The sequence below is a fragment of the Eleutherodactylus coqui genome, chromosome 6 (assembly GCF_035609145.1).
Source record: "Eleutherodactylus coqui strain aEleCoq1 chromosome 6, aEleCoq1.hap1, whole genome shotgun sequence".
NCBI lineage: Eukaryota > Metazoa > Chordata > Amphibia > Anura > Eleutherodactylidae > Eleutherodactylus > Eleutherodactylus coqui.
Genome location: NC_089842.1, coordinates 44,092,255 through 44,113,143, shown reverse-complemented (window position 1 = coordinate 44,113,143; position 20,889 = coordinate 44,092,255). Strand labels below are relative to the sequence as shown.

Here is a 20,889-nt window from a genome sequence, read left to right as displayed (position 1 = left end):
CAAGGTCTCAAAGGTTTTTAATATAAGCAATAACATTATCCATAGCCAGCTTTCCAGAGACCACCTCAGGCTGATGAAAGAAGCCAAATATTCCATGGTAGCCATCTTTCACATGAAACCATGTGACCGGGACTCCATTGTCCTCCAGACGTTTCTTGTAGAGTATTCCATCATCACGGAGAATATCAAACTCACATGTTAGTATGTAGGCCTTTGGTAGTTGGCGGATCAAAGCGTCATCGGAAAATAATAGTGAACACGGAAATTCAAGTGCTTTCTTAACCTTCTCATAAACACCCTTATTAAAGGGCGCCATGATGTGCGGTTTGTAGCCTTTGACCTGAAACTCTTCCGAACTCAACCATTTGCCTAATTTCTCTCTTATTTCAGGACAAACATGGCTGCCCTTAAGAATTTCCTTTGACAAAGAGGGATCAGCACCTGTGTACATCAGTGTTGAGTGTATAGCATGCTCTTGGAGTAACGAAGGAACCATCTTGTTTTGTTGGTATGACAGTACATTGAAATCAGCCATCTGGACTATCGGGTATATCATTATTTGGGCAAGAGGCTTTGGAATATCTGCTATACCCACAAGGCCTTGACAGACCCCAGCTGTGAGATTGCCCCCAGCACTGTCTCCACATATTATAATGGAAGAAGGATCGACTCCATATTCTTCTGCCGTCTTCAGAAAGTGAACTGTAGCCTTCAGGCAGTCATCAAATGCCGCGGGGCATCGGTGCTCTGGAGCCAGGCGATACCTAAAATGAATGATGAAAAATTTGTCAATAGGCCTTTGATCATATGGGAAACAAGGAGCAGTACTTGGATAATAAGAGAATCTCATTTGCTTTGTATACCAATTACACCCAGTTCCCTAAGTTTGGAGGCACTTTGCATAAAGTGTTCAGAAATTATATTAAAGGGGTTATCCTATAACTTAAAATTGCTTCATAGCCACTTCCTGGCTGCTGATGACCAGGACTTGTGACTACTGCAGCCAATCACCGGCTTATAGAAGGTCACTGCTGTGATCAGTGATTGGCTACGGTGATTGGCCCTTGTCAGCAGCAACCAGTAAGTACAGAATGGCTGTAAAGCAATTTTAAGTAGTGGGAAAACCCCTTTCATTATATTACTCCTGCAGTGATACATTGTCCCCCCTGAAATCAAAGAGCCACAAGGAATTACAAAGCCCTACAAAGGGGCACCTACTTTATGTGGCTGCTCTCTGGCATGACTTATAGAAGTGAGACCCGCTCCATTACCTCAAAATGCTGTAATATGTGCATGAACAGGGATTGTCTGAAGCAGATGGGACCTTTATTAAATTATTATAGGCACTATGTAAGAAAATGTGGATGGCGTTGGCCATGACAACCAAGCAGGTATCGGCCTTCAGTTTCCAGAAGTGTGAACGGGAACGCAAGAGGGTCCATGGGCGGCTTCTGGACTTTTCGCTTTTTAATAAATTTCCCCATTAGGCTGGATGTATAACTACTACTATATAAAAAAGTGCGTCCAAAGCAACGAATCAGACTCCATTTTCAGTAGGTTGCTTTGGATAAATTACGCATTTTCATCCACAGTAGCTCTCACAATACTTACAAATGGAGTCCATGGAAATTACACATCGTTACCACATCACTAGGCTAATTAATCCCTTAGTGAGCAGCCTATTTTGGGCCTGAACGGCAGCAATTTTTCTTATTTTTGTTCTTTCATGGCGGCACTCCAAGAGGCATACAGTATTATTATTTTTCTGTCAACATATCCGTAGGTGGACTTATTTTTTGTAGGATAAGTTGTGGTTTTAATTTCATCTTTTACAATATATTCTATAACAGCCATCATTTTTTTTTCTTTTTTTATAGTTTTTTTTTTTATGACATTCACCGTATGATCTAAACACATTATCTCATTTAGGGCTCCTGTCTACGGGTGATGATTCGCCGGTGAATCACGCTGTCATAAGCTTTGCATAGCATTGCTATGGAAAGCGCAGGGCCGGCGTCCATGAGCGGAGAATCATAGCAATTCTCCGCTCACGGGATATAAACCGGATATATTCCTCCTCCGGCAAATGCGGAAAAATCGCTGTGATGTACGGAGTGGGATTGGGAGCTGATCCTGCTTTAAACAGGCAAAAACCAAAAGGAGAAAATAAGTCCTGGCACTCCAGGGGTCAGAGGCACTAATAATGCACTTGGTGGGCCCAAGCGAGAGCACCCCTTTAGTGTAGTTATCCCAAATCAAACTGTCAATGCCATTTCTTTAAAATCCAGGTCCACAGGCATTGGGTAAAGAATAGAGATGAGCGAACGTGTTCTTCCGAGCTTGATATTCGTGCGAATATTAGGGTGTTCGGGATGTTCGTTATTCGTAACGAACACCATGCGGTGTTCTGGTTACTTTCACTTCCTTCCCTGAGACGTTAGCGCGCTTTTTTTGGCCAATTGAAAGACAGGGAAGGCATTACAACTTCCCCCTGTGTTGTTCAAACCCTATACCACCCCCCTGCTGTGAGTGGCTGGGGTGATCAGGTGTCCGCCGAATATAAAAGTCGGCCCCTCCCGCGGCTCGCCTCAGATGCTGTGTGAGTTAGTGAGGGACAGTGCTGTTTGTACCGGAGCTGCTGTAGGGAAAGAATTGGTAGTTAGTGTAGGCTTCAAGACCCCCCAAAGGTCCTTATTAGGGCCACTGATAGCTGTGTGTTGGCTGCTGTTAGCAGTGCCATTTTTTTTCTTCTCAAAATCGGCTCTGCAGAGCGTTGCACCTGGCATTAGGGACAGAAGTGCTGCATAGGCAGGGAGAGTGTTAGGAGTGAGTGTAGCCTTCAAGAACCTCAACGGTCCTTTCTAGGGCCATATTTATCCGTGTGCAGTACTGTCCAGGCTGCTGTTAGCTGTGCTGCATTTTTTTTTGCTTCTCAAAATCGCCTCTGCAGAGCATTCCACCCTCCATTGATACTGCAGGGAAAGAATTGTATAGGCAGGGCCACAACACAGTTATTATTCATAGAATATACGCAGTGCTGCCTTTTGCTTGTAAAACAAGTGAAAATATTTCTATTAGTCCTGCCTCTGTCCGTCCTAACGCCGGTGGACACGTGTCGGCTGCGTGTGCAACCTGTAAAAATCATACGCACCCAGCTACGTTTTACTCCTGGCTTCGCCATTTGCTTTCCTTAATTGGGAAAAAAAATACCTGCTCTGCCACAGTTAATAACTCTGCTACCCTCACGTTCTGTGACACATTAGCAGGAAAACAGCACAGTTATTAAACTTCTCATGTTCATAGAATATACGCAGTGCTGCCTTTTGGTGCAAAAAAACGGAAAATAATTCTATTTGTCCTGCCTCTGTCCGTCCTAACGTCGGTGGACACGTGTCGGCTGCGTCTGCAACCTGTAAAAATCATACGCACCCAGCTACGTTTTACTCCTGGCTTCGCCATTTGCTTTCCTTAATTGGGAAAAAAAATACCTGCTCTGCCACAGTTAATAACTCTGCTACCCTCACGTTCTGTGACACATTAGCAGGAAAACAGCACAGTTATTAAACTTCTCATGTTCATAGAATATACGCAGGGCTGCCTTTTGCTTGTAAAACAAGTGAAAATAATTCTATTTGTCCTGCCTCTGTCCGTCCTAACGCCAGTGGACACGTGTCGGCTGCGTCTGCAACCTGTAAAAATCATACGCACCCAGCTACGTTTTACTCCTGGCTTCGCCATTTGCTTTCCTTAATTGGGAAAAAAAATACCTGCTCTGCCACAGTTAATAACTCTGCTACCCTCACATTCTGTGACACATTAGCAGGAAAACAGCACAGTTATTAAACTTAGATTATTCATTCACTAGAGGCAGTGGGGCCTTTCGTTTTCAAAAAAGGGAAAAAATTATATTTGGCCTGCAGTCTTGCGCCAATTTATTTCCTGCCTGTGAAATCAAATCACTGGTAATACAGCATGCTGAGGGGTAGGGGTAGGCCTAGAGGACGTGGACGCGGCCGAGGACGCGGAGGGCCAAGTCAGGGTGTGGGCACAGGCCAAGCTCCTGATCCAGGTGTGTCACAGCCGACTGCTACGCGATTAGGAGAGAGGCACGTTTCTGGCGTCCCCACATTCATCGCCCAATTAATGGGTCCACGCGGGAGACGGTTATTAGAAAATGAGCAGTGTGAGCAGGTCCTGTCCTGGATGGCAGAAAGTGCTTCGAGCAACCTATCGTCTACCCGCAGTTCTGCGCCGTCCACTGCTGCCAATCCGAATCCTCTGTCTGCTGCTCCTCCTTCCTCCCAGCCTCCTCACTCCACTACAATAACACCTGCTCAGGAGCGGGAACACTCCCAGGAACTGTTCTCGGGCCCCTGCTTAGATTGGGCAGCAGCGGTTCCTCTCCCACCAGAGGAGTTTATCGTCACTGATGCCCAACCATTCAAAAGTTCCCGGGGTCCGGGGGAAGAGGCTGGGGACTTCCGCCAACTGTCTCAACAACTTTCTGTGGGTGAGGAGGACGATGACGATCAGACACAGTTGTCTTGCAGTGAGGTAGTAGTAAGGGCAGTAAGTCCGAGGGAGCAGCGCACAGAGGATTCGGAGGAAGAGCAGCAGGACGATGAGGTGACTGACCCCACCTGGTGTGCAACGCTTACTCAGGAGGACAGGTCTTCAGAGGGGGAGTCAAGGGCATCAGCAGGGCAGGTTGCAAGAGGCAGTGCGGTGGCCAGGGGTAGAGGCAGGGCCAGAACGAATAATCCACCAAGTGTTTCCCAAAGCGCCCCCTCGCGCCATGCCACCCTGCAGAGGCCGAGGTGCTCTAAGGTCTGGCAGTTTTTCACAGAGACGCCTGACGACCGACGAACAGTGGTGTGCAACCTTTGTCGCGCAAAGCTCAGCCAGGGAGCCAACACCAACAGCCTCACCACCACCACCATGCGCAGACATATGATGGCCAAGCACCCCGCAAGGTGGGACGAAGGCCGTTCAGCGCCTCCGGTTTGCACCCCTGCCTCTCCCCCTGTGCCCCAACCTGCCACTGAGATGCAACCCCCCTCTCAGGACACAGGCACTACCGTCTCCTGGCCTGCACCCACACCCTCACCTCCGCTGTCCTCGGCCCCATCCAGCAGTGTAGTTCAGCGCACCGTCCAGCCGTCGCTTGCGCAACTGTTGGAGCGCAAGCGCAAGTACGCCGCCACGCACCCGCACGCTCAAACGTTAACCGTCCGCATAGCAAAATTCATCAGCCTTGAGATGCTGCCGTATAGGGTTGTGGAAACGGAGTCCTTCAAAAGTATCATGGAGGCGGCGGCCCCGCGCTACTCAGTTCCCAGTCGCCACTACTTTTCCCGATGTGCCGTCCCAGCCCTGCACGACCACGTCTCCCGCAACATTGTACGCGCCCTCACCAACGCGGTTACTGCCACGGTCCACTTAACTACGGACACGTGGACAAGCACAGGCGGGCAGGGCCACTACATCTCCCTGACGGCACATTGGGTGAATTTAGTGGAGGCTGGGACAGAGTCAGAGCCTGGGACCGCTCACGTCCTACCCACCCCCAGAATTGCGGGCCCCAGCTCGGTGGTGGTATCTGCGGAGGTGTATGCTTCCTCCACTAAAGCACCCTCCTCCTCCTCCTCCGTCTCGCAATCAAGATGTGTTAGCAGCAGCATGTCGCCAGCAGTCGGTGTCGCGCGGTGTGGCAGCACAGCGGTGGGCAAGCGTCAGCAGGCCGTGCTGAAACTACTCAGCTTAGGCGATAAGAGGCACACGGCCCACGAACTGCTGCAGGGTCTGACACAGCAGACCGACCGCTGGCTTGCGCCGCTGAGCCTCCAACCGGGCATGGTCGTGTGTGACAACGGCCGTAACCTGGTGGCGGCTCTGCAGCTCAGCAGCCTCACGCACGTGCCATGCCTGGCCCACGTCTTTAATTTGGTGGTTCAGCGGTTTCTGAAAAGCTACCCACGCTTGTCAGACCTGCTCGTAAAGGCGCGCCGGCTCTGCGCACATTTCCGCAAGTCCCACACGGACGCTGCCACCCTGCGCACCCTGCAACATCACTTTAAGCTGCCAGTGCACCGACTGCTGTGCGACGTGCCCACACGGTGGAACTCTACGCTCCACATGTTGGCCAGGCTCTATGAACAACGTAGAGCTATAGTCGAATACCAACTCCAACATGGGCAGCGCAGTGGGAGTCAGCCTCCTCAATTCCTTTCAGAAGAGTGGGCCTGGTTGGCAGACATCTGCCATGTCCTTGGTAATTTTGAGGAGTCTATCCAGGTGGTGAGCGGCGATGCTACAATCATTAGCGTCACCATTCCTCTGCTATGCATCTTGAGAAATTCCCTGCAAACCATAAAGGCAGCTGCTTTGCGCTCGGAAACGGGGGCGGGGGAAGACAGTATGCCGCTGGATAGTCAGGGCACCCTCCTGTCTATTTCTCAGCACGTACAGGAGGAGGAGGAGGAGCATGAGGAGGATGAGGAGGAGGGGGAAGAGACAGCTTGGGCCGCTGCTGACGGTACACCGGCTGATTGCCTGTCATCCTTTCAGCGTGTATGGCCTGAGGAGGAGGAGGAGGAGGAGGAGGAGGAGGATCCTGAAAGTGATCTTCCTAGTGAAGACAGCCATGTGTTGCGTACAGGTACCCTGGCACACATGGCTGACTTCATGTTAGGATGCCTTTCTCGTGACCCTCGCGTTGCACGCATTCTGGCCACTACGGATTACTGGGTGTACACACTGCTCGATCCACGGTATAAGGAGAACCTGCCCACTCTGATTCCCGAAGAGGAAAGGGGTTCGAGAGTGTTGCTATACCACAGGACCCTTGCGGACAAGCTGATGGTAAAATTCCCAGCCGACAGCGCTAGTGGCAGAAGGCGCAGTACCGAGGGCAAGGTAGCAGGGGATGTGCGTAGATCGAGCAGCATGTACATCCCAGGCAGTGCAACAGTCTTTAAGGGCCTGGCTAGCTTTATGGCTCCCCACCAAGACTGTGTCACCGCTCCCCAGTCACGGCTGAGTCGGCGGGAGCACTGTAAAAGGATGGTGAGGGAGTACGTAGCGGATCGCACGACCATCCTTGGTGACGCCTCTGCCCCCTACAACTACTGGGTGTCGAAGCTGGACACGTGGCCTGAACTAGCGCTGTATGCCCTGGAGGTGCTTGCTTGTCCTGCGGCTAGCGTCTTGTCGGAGAGGGTGTTTAGTGCGGCTGGGGGAATTATCACAGATAAGCGTAGCCGCTTGTCAACCGACAGTGCCGACAGGCTAACACTCATCAAGATGAACAAAGGCTGGATTTCCCCAGACTTCTGTTCTCCACCAGCGGACAGCAGCGATACGTAAGCAATACGTAGGCTGCACCCGCGGATGGAAGCTACGTTCTCTCTCACCATCCAAAACGGGGACATTTCTGCTTCATCAATCTGTGTCTAATATTCCTCCTCCTCCTCCTCCTGCTCCTCCTCCTGAAACCTCACGTAATCACGCTGAACGGGCAATTTTTCTTAGGGCCACAAGGCTCACTCAAATAATTTTTCTGAACAATTTTTATAAGTTTCAATGCGCTTAAAAGCATTGGAACTTTAACTTGAACCAATTTTTCGTTACACTGGGCTGCCTCCAGGCCTAGTTACCACTTAAGCCACATTAACCAAAGCGATTAATGGGTTTCACCTGCCCTCTTGGCTGGCCATGGCCAATTTTTGGGATGTACATTAGTACTGTTGATACAGCAATTTTTGTGGGCCCTCGCCTACAGTGTAATCAAATTAATTTTTAGCCCACCTGCATTCCAGCTGACATTACCTCAGCTGTGTTGGGCAATGCAATGGGATATTTTTGTGTACCGCCGGTGGGTTCCAGGGAGCCACCCATGCTGTAGGTGCACACGGAGTTTTTAATACATCTGTACACTTGTAAAGAACCCCAGTCTGACTGGGGCATGCAGTGTGGGCCGAAGCCCACCTGTATTACGCACGACATTACTACCTCAGCTGTGTTGGGCAATGCAATGGGATATTTCTATGTACCGCTGGTGGCTTCCTGGCACCCACCCATGCTGTGGGTCCACAGGGAATTATAAATGCATCTGTTTCCACTTATAAAGAAACCCAGTCTGACTGGGGCATGCAGTGTGGGCCGAAACCCACCTGCATTAACCCTTTCCAGTCCACTGTGTGACCTGTGAAGACATTAGGGTTTAAGGCTGTACAGCTCCGTTGTTGGTAGACGTCCGTCGGGGTTCTCTTACTGTATATTGCCAGCCTCTCTGCTGTCGGAGCCTATCCTACGTGTCAGCTCATGCAGTACTGGCTTTAGCCAGCATATAGCGCCGTTGTATAACGGCAGAAAAAGAGTAAGCCCCCTAGGAAAACCATATACAAATTGGATTGGAAAGGGTTAAGCACAACATTACTACCTCAGCTGTGTTGGGCAATGCAATGGGATATTTCTATGTACCGCCGGTGGCTTCCTGGCACCCACCCATGCTGTAGGTGCACACGGAGTTTTTACTACATCTGTACACTTATAAAGAACCCCAGTCAGACTGGGGCATGCAGTGTGGGCCGAAGCCCACCTGCATGAAGCACGACATTACTACCTCAGCTGTGTTGGGCAATGCAATGGGATATTTCTGTGTACCGCCGGTGGGTTCCAGGGAGCCACCCATGCTGTGGGTCGACAGGGACTTCACAATAGGGAGTTGTACCTGCCTGTGTCTATGAATTAAAAAGCCCGGTCTGACTGGGGCATGCAGACACCTTGACAGAATGAATAGTGTGTGGCACATAGGTTCCCCATTGCTATGCCCACGTGTGCAGCTCCTGATGGCGGTGGCACAGGATTCTATTTCTCATTGCTTCTGTACAGCATTGTGGGCTATCGCTCCGCCACTTTTAAAGAGGGTCGCTGCCTAGCCGTGCCAACCTCTGCAGTGTGTGCCTGCGGTCCCTCGTCATGGCAGACGCAATTCTAAATAGACATGAGCGTGGTGTGGCATGAGGGCAGCTGAAGGCTGCCCAGGGACACTTTGGTGTGCGCTGTGGGGGGGAGGGGGGGCGGTTGGGCAGCATGTAACCCAGGAGAAGTGTCAGTGGAGTGTCATGCAGGCAGTGATTGTGCTTTGTTGGAGGTAGTGTGGTGCTTAGCAAAGGTATGCCATGCTAATGAGGGCTTTTCAGAAGTAAAAGTTGTTGGGAGGGGGGGGGGCCCACTCTTGCCGGTATTGTGGCTTAATAGTGGGACCTGTGAACTTGAGATGCAGCCCAACATGTAGCCCCTCGCCTGCCCTATCCGTCACTGTGTCGTTCCCATCACTTTGTTGAATTGCCCAGATTTTCACACATGAAAACCTTAGCGAGCATCGGCGAAATACAAAAATGTTCTGGTCGCCCATTGACTTCAATGGGGTTCGTTGTTCGAAACGAACCCTCGAGCATCGCGGGAAGTTCGTTCCGAATAACGAGCACCCGAACATTTTGGTGTTCGCTCATCTCTAGTAAAGAACCGTTTATTATTTATAGTATATTACAGAGATACAAAAATAAAATAAAGCAGCGCAGCGCGTTTCGGAGAAATAAAATAACTCCTTTATTAAGCACATAAGATTGCGAGGTGCCGTTCGGTTGTCATTGCAACCCAGGGCCTTCTGAAGGCCCCCAGATTTGTGTTGGCTGTGACTGGCTGGCGCTCGATCCAATCACAGCGCTTAATTACACAGTGCTGATGGCAGAGGATTTCAAAGCCGAGCAGGGAGATGAAAGCTGGGAGAATTCTGAAGCGGCTTGCCGTACTGCCGGGAATACCATCGCGTCGAAGACACAGACATCTCCTGGAAGGTGAGTATTGCGGGTTTTTTTAACCTAGTATATACTTTTTTGTAGTAAAACCTATTTACTCGGCTTATACTCGGGTCAGCTAATACTTGAGTATATACGGAATATATAATATTTTTTGGGGGGCTTTTTTTTTTTTAAATTGCAGAAAAATAAACTAAATAAAATTGGCATTGTCATTATCATACTCACTAACAGAATAAAGTTATGTCATTTTTGTCACAGTGTATATGATAAAAAACAATACACCCCCAAAGATAAAACATAAGTAAAGGTTTGAGGAATTATGTCATCTTACCCAACAGAGACAACCACGGCTCCAGAATTCTTTGTTAGGTGTCCACATAAGGTGTCATAAACATCTATAACCAAATAAAGAAGACATTAGTTCCAGGGATGAATGTCAGTCCATGTCAAAAAATGTTTCTATATTAGAACACGTATTAGAAAAATGACCTATTACATTAATAGAGATTATTACTGGATGCTGTGGAAATTAGTCATATTAGGAAACCATGATACTCTGTCCGTGTGCTGTGTGAGAGACCACACATCTACGTCTTCTATTCTGCTGTGAGGCTCGCATGAAAATACAACATGCTGCGATGTTTTCATCTTATAGCATCGTTTCAAGAGAAAAATCGCCCATGTAAATACATCCATTGCAAATAATGGGCTGTATTTTTGCGCGAGTTTTGTGCATCTCAGAAGGCACAAAACTCACACGATTTTCTTGCCCGTGTGAATACATCCTAAGGCCTCAGTCACACGGGCGTTTTTTCGCGCGATTTGCGGATCGCATGACGTATGCGCATCCGCAAATCGCGGCAATACAGCCGGCTCCATTGAAAGCAATGGGCTGCCGGCGAGCGCGGGATGAATTTTCGGGAAGGGCTTAAAAATATAAGCCCTTCCCAGAAAACCATCCTAAAATGTGTAAAAAAAAAAAAAAAAAAGTATACTCACCTTTTCCCTACAGACGGAGTTCAGCCGCGTCCTGCCGCAGTTTTTTTTTTGTTGTTTTGTTTTTTTTACACATTTTAGGATGGTTTTCAGGGAAGGGCTTATATTTTTAAGCCCTTCCCGAAAATTCATCCCGCGCTCGCCGGACTGAAAAAAAAAACGCCAGTGGACAGGAACACATTCAAAACTAATTGCTCTTGAGAAAAAACGCAAAGGAAAAAAAAAAATCGCCAGTGGGTGGGCGCCCTTATTGCATTTTTTGGGTCCATGGATTTTCAAAATCGCTGAATCCACTGGGTACGGCTTTTTTTCCTGACGTTTTACAATAGGCTTCTCTACAGAAAGAAAAAAGGCTACAAGCAGACGAGCATCTTAAAAAAAATTTTTTAAATCATATAATATATAGAAAACATGTCTGAAGGAAGCCTTAAAGGGGTATTATGGCCACAGATGTTTATGGCACATCCATACGATCCATAGCAAGGTAGCTCAGCTGCTCTTTGTAACCCCTATACACTATAGGGAAAATGGTGGTCTCCTGCTTCTACTCTTCAGCACAACATAAGTCACAGGGCCTTCGTTTTCCCAGAAACTGCAACTCTGAAGTGTTAGACATTTCTGACATAACTCTCCCACCTATTAGATATTTATGATATGCTATGTTTAACAAGAGAATATCCCTTTACTTGGGTTATAGACAGCCAGATTATATATATATATATATATATATATATATATATATATATAACGTCTATGTATGGAGGTAGATGCCCACTTGAGAAGCCTTTGTTGATATTTTCATCTGCATTTTGCTAATCGGGAAGGAGTGACCTGGCTCGAGTAGTGTGCAGATTATTGGGCAACAGCGTCACCTTGGGCCTCCTATCTACCCCACATTTTGAATGCCATATGCAGAAGATGTGTCAGGACTCGAACTTGGGAACTCCTAAACTCTTTCAAGTGAGCTATCAGCCTGTTGAACAGCTCCTTTGCTAAATCCTGTGCTTGTTCCCTGCTCCTGTTTCCTTGTCTGGTACCGCCCCTTTCCCTTGATTAAGCACATTATTAAGCCTGGCCGTGTACATCTCTCACTACATGATTATTGAGTTCCCAGCCAGTAGTCAAGCTCCACCACCTGTCTGCTCCTTCACACTGTGAACTGATACTAACATTACGAACCTCTGGCATTCCTCTGACTATGCTACCTACATGCTCCCTTTGTACTGCAACTGATACCTACCGTTACCAACCTCTGGCATTCTTCTGACTACGCTACCTGCCTGCTCTCTTTGTACTGCAACTGATACTTACCTGTTACTGACCTCTGGATTTACTGACCACGCTATCTGTTCGCTCGGTTCCCAACATGAGGCTCTGAACCAGCACCTCATCATTACAAAACAATCATGCCCAAATATGGAGTTCATTGTGACCATCTTGCAGAAACAGGTTACTGGGCTCCAGGAATTTTGTGCCACCTACAACCACCAAGTTTCAAAAAACTATTGCCTTTACCAGTGCTAAGATCATAGGCAAATCTGACATTCCCAAACAGCCGGGTTTGATGTCACAGGCCATCCTATCGATGACTCAAGATAAAAATGAGATACGTCCTCCATCTATTCACTTTGTCATTGCCATACAGGTCCTATTTGAGGACCAAAACTTACCATGCTCCGCTATGTTAGATTCGGGAGCAGCAGGGACTTTCATGGACTTTAAATATGCTCTTGATAATAACATTTCAAGGAGCACCAAACCTATACCAATCGATATGGAAACAGAGGATTGACATTGTTGTCTTTGGGGCCTGTAACTCATGAGACAATTGAACTTGAAATTATTATTGAATCTGATCACCATGAAACGATCAGTTTCCATCTTATCTCTTCTCCTAAGTTTCCAGTTATTCTAGGAATCCCTACCTAAAAGTCCTTCCATAAACTGGGATTTAAGGACCATTACCTTCCCCTCTGAGTACTGTAACAAAAAATGTTAGATGTCACTACTCTCCCTCGAACATACCCAAACCTCTGAACACTGTCAGCAGACTCCTGATAAGTTGCCACCTTAGTACCAGCAATTCAATGATGTCCACAGCAAGAAAAAATCCGCCCAACTACCCCCTCATCGGTCATATGATTGTCTAATAGAATTGCTCCCTGGAACAACCATTCCTTTCTGGCGAATTTACAATCTTTTTAAACCAGAATTAAACCTACTCAGAGAATACCTGGACGAAAACTTAAAGAAAGGTTTCATTCAACCTTCTTCATCACCAGCTGGTACACCTTTGTTCTTTGTAGAAAAGAAAGACTCAACCTTGCGGCCATGCATTGACTATAGGGCACTAAATAAAGTGGTTGTCATGAATCGCTATCCACTCCCCCTAAACCCAGGAATGCTGGAAAGACTCTGTTCTGCTAAGATCTTTTCCAAATTTGATCTGAGAGGGGCCTATAACCTCATATGGATCCACCCATGGGATGAATGGAAGACTGCTTTTGGAGCTAGATAAAGACATTTTGAATATATGATTATGTCTTTTGGCCTTTGCAATGCTCCTGCCACCTTTCAGCATTTTATTACTGATGTGTTTCAAGATTTTTTGAATCAATTTGCTGTTGCTTACCTCGATGACATTCTTATATTTTCTGACAGCTTGGAGGAACATAGCAGACATGTCCAGCTAGTCTTGGAATTCCTCTAAATGAAACATCTTTATATCAAACTAGAAAAATGTGAGTTTGAACAAACCAGAATCCAATTCTTTGGATATTTCATCTCCCAGATGGTCTGAGAATGGAACTTAGCAAAATTAAACCTGTAGCTGATTGTCCCACTCCGAGAAATCTAAAAGACGTTCAACATTTTATAGGATTCGCAAACTTCTACTGGAGATTCATAAAAGATTTCTTAAAAATTATCTTACCAATCACTTCACTCACCAAAAAAGCCAAAACATATTTATAGTCTTCAGAGGCACAGAGCGCCTTTGAAAAACTAAAAGCTCTGTTCACTTCTGCACCAGTGCTGGTTGATCCAAATCCGAAACTACCCTTTGCTGTGAAAGTGGATACCTCCAATGCTGCTGTGGGAGCTGTTTTGTCCCAACGAATAGGAGACAAGATGCAACTGCACCCATGTGCCTTTCTGTCTCATACCATGTCACCTAATGAAAGAAACTATGACATTGGAAATAAAGAACTATTAGCCATTAAAGTTGCCCTCTCCGAATGGAGACATCTTTTGGAAGGTGCCAATCATCCTGTAATTGCCCTTACTGACCACAAAAATCTAGAATTTTCCATGCAGCTAAAAGACTGTCAGCAAGACAAGCACATTGGGCTTTATTTTTCTCTATATTTAATTTTACAATCTCTTATTGGCCTGGTTCAAGAAATGGCAAGGCCAATGCCTTGTCCAAAGTGCTTGCTGAACAGGAGAAGGGGTCTAATACAGACTGCATAATTTTGTCCCCACAAAATTTTCTGGGTAAACTTGACTCAAAAGAATTCTTAATAAGTTCAAAGATGACTGCCAAAATAATTCCTTTCTCAATCATCCTTCTAAGGATGAGGACCTCTCTTTTAAGAAGGGGTTTTGATTGCAGGAAAACAGACTGTATGTTCCCAATCCTATTCGACTTGATGTTCTGAAACTTGTCCATGATTCTAAACTTGCAGGCCATTTTGGAGTCAGGAAAACTCTGGAATTACTGCTTCATTCCTTTTGGAGGCTTAATTGTAGGAATGATGTGAAAAAATATATTGCGTCTTCTGTAACATGTGCGCGAAATAAGACACCATGATCTTCTCCATTAGAACTTCTTCAACCACTCTTAGTCCCATCCAGGCCTTGGGGATCAATATCAATGGATTTTATTGTGAATCCTCCCACTTCGAAAGAAATTACTACCATCCTTGTTGTGGTGGACCGACTCACAAAAAAGGCCCATTTTATTCCCCCCAAGGAGATTCCTATTGCTGAACAAATTGTGGAATTAATGATCAAGGAGATATTTAGACTGCATGGCATTCCTGATAACTTAGTTTTTGATAGAGGTGTTCAGTTTACCTCAAGATTTTGGAAAAGCTTCTGTACTGCCCTAGGGATTACTATCAACCTGTCTTCCGCCTTCCAGTCTTCAGTCCAATGGCCAGACCGAAAGGACCAACTAGACTCTTGAGCAACACCTACACTATTTCGTTTCCTACCTCCAAGATAATTGGTTTGACTACCTACACCAGAATTTGACTAGACCAACTCAAGACATAGTTCTACATCCCAAAGTTCTTTTTTTGCTAATCTTGGCTTAGATCCGTATTTCATTTCTGACCTTTCTGTGAATATTACCACCCCTATGTTTACTTACAGGCTAATGATCGTACGGGAAACTCAGTGAAAAAAACTGAAAGAAATGCTGCAAGAGGCTCAGTAACACTACAAAAAGGCAGCTGATAGACACCATAAAGCTCCCCCTACCTTCCAGGGTAGCAAAAATTTATTGGGCCCTTCCAGATCTCTGCAAAGGTGGGCCAAGTCGCCTTCCACCTAAAACTCCCTGGCAGACTTAGAATTCATCCGGTGTTCTAGGTCTCACTACTAAGGCCATTTTTCAGTAAAACTTTTCCAGCAAGAAGCCAGCCACCTCCTCTACAAGTGAAATTGAGTTTCTTGTGAACTGAATCCTGGACTTTAAAACACACAGAGGGAGGCTGCATTACCTGATCCAATGGAAGGCGTATGGCCAGGAGGAGAACTCATGGGAACTGGCCAGCAACATCCATGCTCCCAGGCGAGTTTCACCACAGGTACCCAGGAAAGCCGTCCCCTGGGATGTCCAGAGGCCATCCTAGTAGGAGGGGACTCCTGTTAGGATTCAAACCTAGATCCTTCTTTGCTCCAGTGGACAGCTCTCCCCAGAGAGCTAACAGTCTGTTGAACAGCTCCTCTGCTGAATCCTGATCTTGTTCCCTGCTCCTGTTCCTGTCTCCTTATCTGGTACCACCCCATTCCCTTGATTAAGAACACTATTTAAGCCTGGCTTTGTACATCCCTCATTGTGTGATTATTGAGTTCCCAGCCAGTAGTCAAGCTCCACCACCTGCCTGCTCCTCCACACTTCGAACTGATACCCACCATTACCAACCTCTGGCATTCCTCTGACTACGCTACCTGCCTGCTCCTTTTGTACTGCAACTGAGACTTACCCGTTACCGATCTCTGGCTTTACTGACCACGCTATCTGTCCGATCGGGTCGCAACACAAGGCTTCGAACCAGCATCTTATCGTTACAATATGTTTACCAAGATTACCATGGGCCTCTCAAGAACAGTGGTCCCTGGGATCTGTCAAGGCTTATCTATGTCAACGCCAGCCCTGGGAGGAGGAGATTTAAAAATAAATTGTACATCTTCAGATTTTACACATGGTTTTGCTGTTTGTTTTCTTTTGGGGGAGATGGGGGGGATTTATACAAATTGTAAAAGATTTTATAAAATTGCATCTGTTAACAGTTAAATGGGGTTTCCAAGACATAACAAGTTAAAAGAGCTTAAAATGAAGAAAAATTGAATGCTCACCTATCCCCATGGCTCCCAGTCCAGCACCACAGCCCCAGTGCTTGCTGCAGGAACATGGAAGAAGCAGCAGGCGGTCATGAGCCTTTCATTGTGCTCTTGACCACTCAGGCACACACAGGCTTCAGCAATGACCTTTCTATGGCCACTGAAGCCTGTGAGTGGCTCAGTGGTTATGTGCACAATAAACAACACATGACCACTGTTCAATTCATCTCGGTTCAGTGCGGCAGGCACAGCGGCTTCAGCGCTGGTGGGGACCCACTGGGATAGGCGAGCATTCAATTATTGTTCATTCTAAGCCCTTTTAACTTTTTTATGTCCCAAAAAATCCCTTTAACATTTGTCCACAGCAATATAGAACTGCCTCAAATATGCCTGGGCTATGTTCACACTTGCTTTATTAACGTCATTCAGCATTTACAACTGCATACTTCTGAACGCATACACTGAACTTAAGTATAGGGCTAAATTCACCAGAGACATCCAGTAGAAAAAAGTATATGTATGCATTTTTAACAGTGACATCATATACCTCTATCATTTGAACCAGGCAAATTCAGCAAGATCGTCTAACATCCCTCCCCAATGTCTCCTGCTATCCTGGTAATTGTTGGGGGAAATAAGCTCTCTGTATGGATCAATCTTTGAGCCTTAGGGTTTGACTTGCTTACCAATACTTCCAAACATGAATCCTCCTCCATGAAAGAACACGATTCCTTTTCTGCCACCAACAGAAGGAGATCGGGGCTGGTAGACTCTCACCGGCACTCCATCAAATTGTAAGTCTTTCTTGAAGATCTCTGGATCGTCCTTCAGCTTAGGTATGAATATTTTCTGTAGAATCTGAATAAGCCTTGCACTGTTCAATATTCCAAGTTTCTCAAGAACATAACCCTAGAGTTTGAATGAAGAAACAAAAATTTTTAAGAGAAATTCCCTTAACTAGGCTGTCCATATTGCTGGTCTTCCAACACAATCAGTTATTGACTGGGATCCACCATAATTAAAGGGTAGCTGTCATGTCCTATGAGCCCGACAAGCAAAAGTTATGGGCTATAGGAAAGGGGTCACTGAGTTGTGATTTTTGTATTTATTTGCCTTATTGTCCAACTGCAAAGCTTAGTGAATTGAGCAGACTTCTGTTCATTGCATATATGCACATAGAATGTTCTTAATGAGAGGACACAGTGATTGAACACAATGAAGACAAAGAGTCTGGCTTTGCCGGTGGACAACAAGGGAACTGGGGTGCAGCTGAATATAAAAAAAAAAAGTCACACCCCTAGACTCAGTGGTCCCTTTCCCGTGAGGCCATAAAGGGATGCGACCCCAACTGGGTCTTTTGTGGAAGGAAGCCCAACCATGGGATCTTATGCGTTATTGACATATAATTAAAACAACTTCAGTGAATAAAAACACAAGACACCATTTTTCACGATTAAAAGGCCAGGGGATTTTATCAAAGGGTTCAGTTGGGGAGTTTTCTTTCATAAACTAATATCATCAATCACCATGTAATAAATCAAACCAATACTGGCTGACCATGACACAAGTAACAATACAACTTATGAGTACTTAGTCCTACCAACTCAACCAGTAGGAGTCGGCAACACTGATGCAACGCCTGTGTGGGTCTTCTGAGTGCTGCCAACTGTCTCAGAGTAGAAGATGGCGATCCTGAGCGAGTGACAATCCCCCAAATGATCACATAGTGTTATTTGTTAAATGTATAATTCACTTCCATTCAGATATGTCGGTGAAACTGACAAACTAAATCGGAGACTGAGTGGAAGGACAGGCTAAATTATGTAAAAAAAACACAGGAGTTAACAAAAATGCTAGGGGTGCGAAACAATGTAACGGAAGGTTGTAGAAACAGAAGCAAGTTCTTTTCTTAAATCCACCGTAACTGGACCTGCCTAAGGAGCGGAGCACCCACCCCAAAAAGGGTGACCCCACTGCTGCAGCCTTACTAGATTCTCTAATCGTACCTAGATGTAATAAGGAGAAAAGGGAGGATTTAGGGAAACTGCAAGACACAAAGGATTAATAAATAAAAAAAGGAAAGAGCACGAGAGAAACAAAGATAGATCCCAGAGACAAACTGACAGCTGTAGTTCAAAGTCCAAAGTCTAGTAAGATAAAGGTACAAAAAATAAAAGGTACAAAAAGTGTACAGATTCTCAAAGGCCAAATTCCCCCTAACTGCTGAGACGAACCAGAATATGGATTACACAGAAGAGACGGAATAAATACCAAATATGAACCACTAATTGGCTGGGACAACTGACAGCCCAGTCAGCCAATTAGTTAAGAGACAGAAGGAAGATATTTCTCTCTCTGTGTCCAGCGCAGAATGACATCATGCATGTGCCAGAAGGCACATTATATGGTTTGACGCTGCTATGGCATACAAGAGCCACGCATGTACCTGAAGTCTGTCAGCGCTGGCAGAGCCAGAACATATTATAGTATAGTAACGGTATAGTATCATGCATGGAAAATTGTTGTACATCTACCTTGTCATTAAGATTATATAAATAAATCTTGTTATTTGTACAGCACTTTTTCTGCAGCGCTTTCAGGTAATTTATTACCCCCCACCATTTGGGTACTCATTTTACCAACTTTGGAAGGATGGAAGGCTGAGTCAGCTACCTGAACCATGCAGGGATTGAACTCGCAACCTTCAGGTCGTGAGCAAGAGCTTAGGACTGCATTTCTGCTGCCTTAGCACTCTGCACCACACATACAGCAGTGTGTAGAATGTAGCAAACTGAAAATGTAGCAAAGCAACTGGGATCTGTGCATCAAAAAAACAGGGGGGGCCTAGTGCCAAAATTCGCCAAAGGGCCCATAGGACTCTAGCTGCGCCCCTGATATTAATGGTTTTGTAAAAGGCACATTTGCCTAACACGCTGTCGTACTACATGGCCATGTAGTTTATGGGGTTAATTGTTGCAGAAAATGGGGAAAATGAGAAAATAAATAGAAAAAAACCTGCACTGAGAAATGCAGGATTTTCAACCTCATTCTGCAAATGGAATTTGATACAATCCTTTTGCTACAAGGTAACATCTGACTGCAGCCGCAGAAGAGAAGTAGAATGGTTACGACATAACCAGCACTGTGATCTGCAGTATAGCAGACTGCAGCAAGGCAAGTAAGAAATACATGACCTACAGCAAGCTGCAAGACATGGACTCACCAGGATGAACGCACCAGTGGTAACTACATGCATTCTCCAAAGCATTTTAGGATTCGCAATCCCTGGTGGGATCTCCGCTTTCGAGGATTTATACCAAGTTAACCCTAAAAATAACGACAAACAAAACACAAGAACAATGGTGATTACACCCAACGGAGCGGCTAATACTCCAAGCATTGTTCCAGCTTCTCCTATCTACGAGTTCAATGAGACCTTGTACTTCCTGGATCCCCTCAGTAGTAATCACGTGCAGTAAACTGAGCTGAGAGGGACGCCCTCTTAAAGGAGAAGTACCTTATAGTACTATACAGTAATAATTAAGTGCAGCATAGAGTAAAAGAACATATATAAGTTCCCATGTGAAGCAAGTGTGCCGGGGACCTGCGAGGAAAAGTGCGGCTGAGCGGACAGCGCCTGTTAGGTAATGTATTGTGGGGTTTTTTTTTGTTTTTAATGCAGATAGGGTTTATTTTAGGGCTCAAACAGTAGGATTTCCTAATGTAAAAGTTCCATCGCACAAAAAAAAGCATGGGAAGGCTTCATAGGGAAACATGGGCTACAAAACGTTGCTAATCGCTGCTGCATGGAGAATGATGCGGTTTTACATTATTTGTTCCGCATAGTGAACATCATCAGGAAAAAAAATACACAATGGCAGAATCCTCTCTGTTCTTTAGCTAACACTAGGATTCAAAAAGATCTAGAAAAGCTAGAACAGAATGGTATTTAATAAGGTATTAACCTGAAGTGATGGGAGGAGTTTAAAAAGAAAAACGCCTTACATCCACATGCCGATCACCCGTTGGTGAGCCTGATCCTGGGAAGAGTTTCACGGCCCGATATTGCGCTTGCCTGTGTGTATGAAGAGTAAGGCAACATTAAGAGACCTTTCACATGGAGTTAGGACACATGGATATTTCTACGTCACAATGTTATTCCTAGGGGGGCTTGAATTCCACACCAGTTAAAATCTGCACGTCTTTACTTCAAAACTGCAAGATTAACCCTTTCCAATCCACTGTCTGATGTCTGAAGACATTCTGATTGAAGGCTGTACAGCTCCGATGTCGAAAGACGTCCGGCAGGGTATTCTTACTGTATATTACTGGCCGCTCTGTTGTCGGGGGCCCCTCCAGCATGTCCCATACCGCAATACTGGCTCTAGCCAGCAGATGGTGTCATTGGATAATGGCAGAAAGAGAAAGTCCCCTAGGAAACCCTGAATCTAAAATTGGATTGCAAAGGATTAAATTAGTGGAAAAGCTTTCTATGGCA

The 20,889-nt window shown here is 45.8% G+C and overlaps 1 protein-coding gene across 1 annotated transcript; it reads right to left on the bottom strand.

The window, feature by feature from the left end:
• On the bottom strand, positions 1 to 19,835 carry LOC136632089 (arylacetamide deacetylase-like 4). The gene is made up of 4 exons (XM_066606706.1): positions 19,615 to 19,835; positions 17,078 to 17,300; positions 10,156 to 10,219; positions 1 to 764 (listed from the first exon to the last, which is right to left on the bottom strand). Exons 1-4 carry the CDS (start codon positions 19,789 to 19,791, stop codon positions 8 to 10), a joined length of 1,221 nt encoding a protein of 406 aa, XP_066462803.1. The 5' UTR covers positions 19,792 to 19,835; the 3' UTR covers positions 1 to 7.
• Positions 19,836 to 20,889: the final 1,054 nt, after the last annotated feature.

What these genes read in the sequence shown, in the direction of transcription:
- LOC136632089 (XM_066606706.1), bottom strand. Translation starts at nt 19,791, where the DNA reads ATGCTTGGAGTATTAGCCGCTCCGTTGGGTGTAATCACCATTGTTCTT. An exon ending in CCACTGGTGCGTTCATCCTG is followed by an intron (nt 17,301 to 19,614) that starts GTGAGTCCATGT and finishes TTCAAACTCTAG; the next exon opens with GGTTATGTTCTTGAGAAACT. An exon ending in GCCGTGGTTGTCTCTGTTGG is followed by an intron (nt 765 to 10,155) that starts GTAAGATGACAT and finishes CATTCATTTTAG; the next exon opens with GTATCGCCTGGCTCCAGAGC.